Source organism: Astyanax mexicanus, chromosome 6 (assembly GCF_023375975.1).
Source record: "Astyanax mexicanus isolate ESR-SI-001 chromosome 6, AstMex3_surface, whole genome shotgun sequence".
Lineage (NCBI taxonomy): Eukaryota > Metazoa > Chordata > Actinopteri > Characiformes > Acestrorhamphidae > Astyanax > Astyanax mexicanus.
The window spans coordinates 41,558,136-41,563,166 of record NC_064413.1 but is presented as its reverse complement, the minus strand read 5'-3'; the positions used below and the strand labels follow the sequence as shown (position 1 = coordinate 41,563,166).

The window sequence follows — 5,031 nt, the reverse complement described above, 5'->3', positions numbered from 1 at the left end:
TTTGTGGAATTGGTTTGTGTTCTTGCGTTATAGCTTATAATTATAATATGACTGACTTATTAGAAGCAAAATGGAAATATATAACTAATGGTCTCTGTTTGCATGCTTACTGGTAAGTTCTTGCCGTTTCCAAATCCAAAGACACAGTGTTTCCATTATTGTTTTTATGAAATAGGGTGTATTAAACCTTTTATTCTTTGTTGTTGGAGCATCTGTTTCTACTTCACAGGAAAGGTTTTCTACCAGATTTTGGAGCATTGCTGTGAGACATTGAGTGCCTCATGCCTGGATGTGGCACCATCATTTTAAAGAACACATTTCACTCTACTGCTCAAAGCCAATGGTGTTTATACCCCTCTAGATCACACCTGGCATTAGGCATGTTGCCAGAAGTTTCATGTTCCTCTGCTCCAGGAAGTTCTTTTTAATCATCAGTACTTGTTTTAGCAACTGGCACAGATATTAAACTTGATAAGTGCAATTATATGACTGCATAACACTGTATAAGCAGTATCACTATGAACAGCGTTGTTTTGTTTTCACTGCATGTTATGGGCAGCACCTGCATGACTGCAAGTAAAAGGTTGTCTGTTTTTGAGCATACTGTATATTTTGACCAGTCCAAATCTACTATCAAGACTAGTGTTTTTAATTTGTAATTTTAAAAATACACAGAAAATAGATACTATAAAAGGCTTCTGTTGATCATTGATGCATTTGTGGAGTGGAAAAGTCAGTAATTAATGGGGTTTTATGTTTTCCTGACGAGTTGATGATATCACAGTCTCTAGAGTCTTACTCTCCACTACATCTTACTCTCCACTACAGATTACATCCAAGCCATTAGTGGCGCTATTACACTCCTGAGTACATAAAACCTATATAGATGTATAAAAGACTTTTTAAATTTCTATTTAAAAGCCGTTTGACCAGTGGTAGGATGGTCCCCCCTTTAATGTGAGTCTTGGTCCTCCCAAGGTTTCTTCCTCCTCCTGCAGCTCTGAGGGAGTTTTTCCTTGCCTCCGCGCTCACTGGGGGTTCTGTATTCTGTATATTCTATGTTTAATGTTTTGCCTGATTCTTTGTCCTGTAATCATGTTTCTGTAAAGCTGCTTTGTGCCAACACCTGTTGTAAAAAGCGCTATACAAATAAATTTGATTTGATTTGATTTGATTAGAGGACCCCAGCGGTTTAACAAGTAAACTGAAATATTTTATCAGGTTTTATTCTAAATGGAAGGTTACACCATATCATTGCTCTCAGCTAAATTAATTTCAAAGAAATATTTGTAAAATGCATTTATAAATTAAATATATCTTGTGTATAAACAAACTTATATTTACTTACATTTATTATATTATCAATAGAAATACTCAAAGTGACATTAAAATCTGAGTGTTTATTGCCTTTTTATACCAAATGGAAATTACTGCACAGGTAAACATTTTTAAAAAATCTTTAAATATGTAATTTAAGTTGTCCTTGATATACTGCATTAAAAAAAAAACATTGTAATGTTAATAGTATGTACAGGAGACCACTGAAAAATCATGAGATTCTTTGATTTTACCAAACTGAAAACCTCTGAAATATAATCAAGAGGAAGTTATCCAAAAGCAGTGTGTAAGACTGTTGGAGGAGAACATGCCAAATATTGTTAATTCTGAACTTTTAAAACTTTTTAATATGATTTTGTTTTCTTTGCATTATTTGAGGTCTGAAAGCTCTGCTTCCTTTTTGTTATTTTAGTTATTTCTCATTTTCTGCAAATAAATGCTGTAAATGACAATATTTTTATTTGGAATTTGGGAGAAATGTTGTCCGTAGTTTTTAGAATAAAACAACAATGTTTATTATCCTCAGACATATACCTATAAATAGCTAAATCAGAGAAGCTGATTCAGATTCTGTTCTCTTTTCTGGTCTAGTTTTTTTCCTAGATATATTTGACGTTTCAAATTTGCATTGCAGATAAAAAAGGATGCAAGCCATATTTTAATGTGTAAGATGCTAATTTTTTGTCTTTCTTTTTATTTTTTTCACCTTTACATAAAAGTAGACAGTTTTACTGCTTTCTGTCTTGTGTCAATAAGTGGAGTGCCACATTTTTTGCACCATAACGGTACCTGACAGCAAGAAAACAGCAAATACCACAGTGCTTTGTCCTCCCTAAACCCCGGCAGTTTTTTTTTTTACACCCAGTGCAATGGTGCACGCGATTCACAGACACACATAAGTCAGTAGCGCTTCTCTGATTGGTGGAAAAGACCGCCTTTGTTTTAGCCCCGCCCATTCTGTCTATATAACAGCGATGTGCTCTGGGCAGAAAGCATTATTCATCGTTTACTCGAGCTTTGTGCTGCTTCAGCTCAGACTCTTTTTCATCACTACAATGGTTGTTCAGGTCAAGTCCAACTCTCAGAACTTCAGCAAGAGCATGGACGGAAACCAGCATAAGGTGGAAGCCAATGTTCTGCTGCTGGGAGCAGAAAATGTTGGAAAATCAGGTAAGCCTGGACTTGAGTTTTGATTAGTTTTATATTTTTCTGCAGTTGATTCTTAAGTTTTGTGTATGAACTGGAACACTCTGTTCATGTTTTGTTTTTGTGGGGTTTTTTTTCCAGCTCTCACTGTCCGATTCCTCACAAGAAGATTCATCGGTGAATATGGAGACATAGGTACGTTTTTTGTAGTCTAAGATATATTTTGTTGATTGATTTCATAGCCCTTGTTATATTTTCTATATCAATGTACTGACAGATGTTCTTAACTTTTACAGAATCCATATACAGTCATATTGACAAAATTGACGGGCGTGAGATCTCCTTCAACATCTGGGACTCCTTGTATCCACAGGTGAGGCCTGCATTTCCACTGTCTGTTATGGTGTCAACTTTTGGATCAGGGATTGAACCAGACATTAGACCATGTTGAAATTTCAATTCCTTTTAATGAAAAATGTCTATTTCTAACGCTGTGTAGTGCAATACTAGACTTAATCCTAATGGGGCAGTTTCCCAATAAGAGATTAACCCAAGTCTTGGACTACACAACATTTTGAATAGAGATTTCCCATTAAAAGTAACCTTTAATCTAGGACTAATCTTGCACTTAATCCCTGTATTACCTGGTCTAGGAAACTGACATATTCTAAATATTAATTTGAATGTCTTTTTTTTTTTATCAGAGCTGTGAGACCACCGAATCAATCAGTGAAAAGCAGCTGCAGTGGGCAGATGGGGTCATCCTCGTCTACAGCATCTGTGACCGCTCCAGCTTCGAGGTGATACGCCAACAGGTGCAGCTCATCCGCCAGATGGGGAAGCTCTCTGCGTCTGTGCCCATCATCATTGTAGGAAACAAGAGGGACCTTCAGCACCAGAGAGCTGTGTCCAGCGAAGAGGGCAGGCTGTTCGCTCTGTCAGCCGACTGCAGCTTCTTCGAGATCTCTGCCGCGGAAACCTACCACGGCGTGCTGTTGGTCTTCCATGAACTGCTGGAGCTCATCAAAGAGTCCCGGGCCCTCAAGAAGGGAGTTGCCGGAATCAAGGGCATAGTGAGGAGTGTGTCTGCTGTCTTCGGGAAGAAACGAGAGTAGAGACCTTCAGTCACCAAGATGATGTTTCTGACAAGCTGTTGAGGTCATCCTTGATGATCCGAAAGCAAAACTCATTGCCAAAGAGGCCGAGATCAGGGCAAACTGCTGATCTGATCTGAGTTTCTGGGCCCAAGTGTTTAAGTCAGGATGGCTTTTGTAAGTTTAGGGCCCAAGAGAAGGCACTAGAAAGTTGTTTAAAGAAGTTCAGATGTTTGCTTGAGATACAGTGTGAGCACTGATGAGGTGGAAGTAAGGCCTTGGGTGGATCTACAGCCAAGTCTCTGTTGAAGAAGTAGAGAAACAGTCCGAGATAACTCCAATCACAGTTAGCAAGACAGTCAGACTCAGAGTTGCTGTAAGAAGTTTGTATTTTAGGAGGAACCAAGAGGTGTACAACTATGTTTGAGCTTTTAAAATGATTTGAATTACCCTATACGGTGTGTATATATGATGATCTGTATAAATGGCTGTTAATTTCTTATATGCCTGTCATTAAGAAGTCAGGGTGAGTGCATCATTCCTGTAACTGTGTTCTAGATTATGAGATGTGTAATAAACAACCACACACTAATTATTATGCTCTCTGTTTTGTGATTTCTAAAGTAAGACTAACTAAAAAAGTGTGTGCTTTATGGACTACTGAATAGCAACTTATTTTTCTTTTTTTCTTTTAAAGAATTGTGAATTTGAATGTTGAACATGTTGAATATAAGAAAAATAAATATTTGAAAGATATTTGTTTTGTGATTTAATAAAATAAATGGGCAGAAAGCATTTACCTTTTAGCATCTTTATTCCAAAGTAAGCATATTGAATCCTCTTGCAGATTTTTTTTCAAGAATACGTTAAAATGGTTAATAAACAAGTCAACACATTTGGGTACATTTACATTCACAAATAAGTGCATATGATAATATAAATGGATTAATGCAGATATTTTAAATTTATAAATCTTTTAGTACTAATCAGCAGGTGGATGTGTCATAATTGTTGCTGTAGCCATTGCTTTATACTTATATAAGTAATCAAACAATATTAATGCTAAAGGACCAGAATTAATAGAACAGAGGAAAGCAAAGATTTTTAGCTATATGATGAATTGGTCGGAAAGCCTATAGGATAGGTGACTAATGTGCCATTCAGCCCAACACCTACATACATTTACTCATTCACTCCTACCTCCACACAGCTTGCTCTCACTCTCACTCTCACTGGTGTGAGATCTTGCCTGTTGCTATGTGCCATATCACCTCCTCCACGTTAACTCAGTGACCTGCCTACCATCAAACTCTGACCTTACCAAAACAATGTAACTCAATATTAACTCCTGACGATTCACTAGTTCTATGCACGCATACAGTATATTCTCTATTAATTTATTTGTTCATATACCAGTCAAAAGATTTTTTATTTATTTATATTTATTTTTTTA

The 5,031-nt window shown here is 36.7% G+C and overlaps 1 protein-coding gene across 1 annotated transcript; it reads left to right on the top strand.

Annotated features, from left to right (window-relative positions):
* The first annotated feature begins 2,328 nt into the window (after nt 1-2,328).
* On the top strand, nt 2,329-4,171 carry zgc:171704 (RERG_RasL11_like domain-containing protein). The gene is made up of 4 exons (XM_007249675.4): nt 2,329-2,508; nt 2,626-2,679; nt 2,781-2,857; nt 3,189-4,171. Exons 1-4 carry the CDS (start codon nt 2,394-2,396, stop codon nt 3,597-3,599), a joined length of 657 nt encoding a protein of 218 aa, XP_007249737.1. The 5' UTR covers nt 2,329-2,393; the 3' UTR covers nt 3,600-4,171.
* The last annotated feature ends 860 nt before the right edge of the window (nt 4,172-5,031 follow it).

Excerpts from the sequence above, each read along its gene's own strand:
- zgc:171704 (XM_007249675.4), top strand. The coding sequence starts at position 2,394 with ATGGTTGTTCAGGTCAAGTCCAACTCTCAGAACTTCAGCAAGAGCATG. Across the intron at positions 2,509-2,625 it reads AGAAAATGTTGGAAAATCAG|CTCTCACTGTCCGATTCCTC; the intron begins GTAAGCCTGGAC and ends TTTTTTTTCCAG. Across the intron at positions 2,858-3,188 it reads GGGACTCCTTGTATCCACAG|AGCTGTGAGACCACCGAATC; the intron begins GTGAGGCCTGCA and ends TTTTTTTATCAG.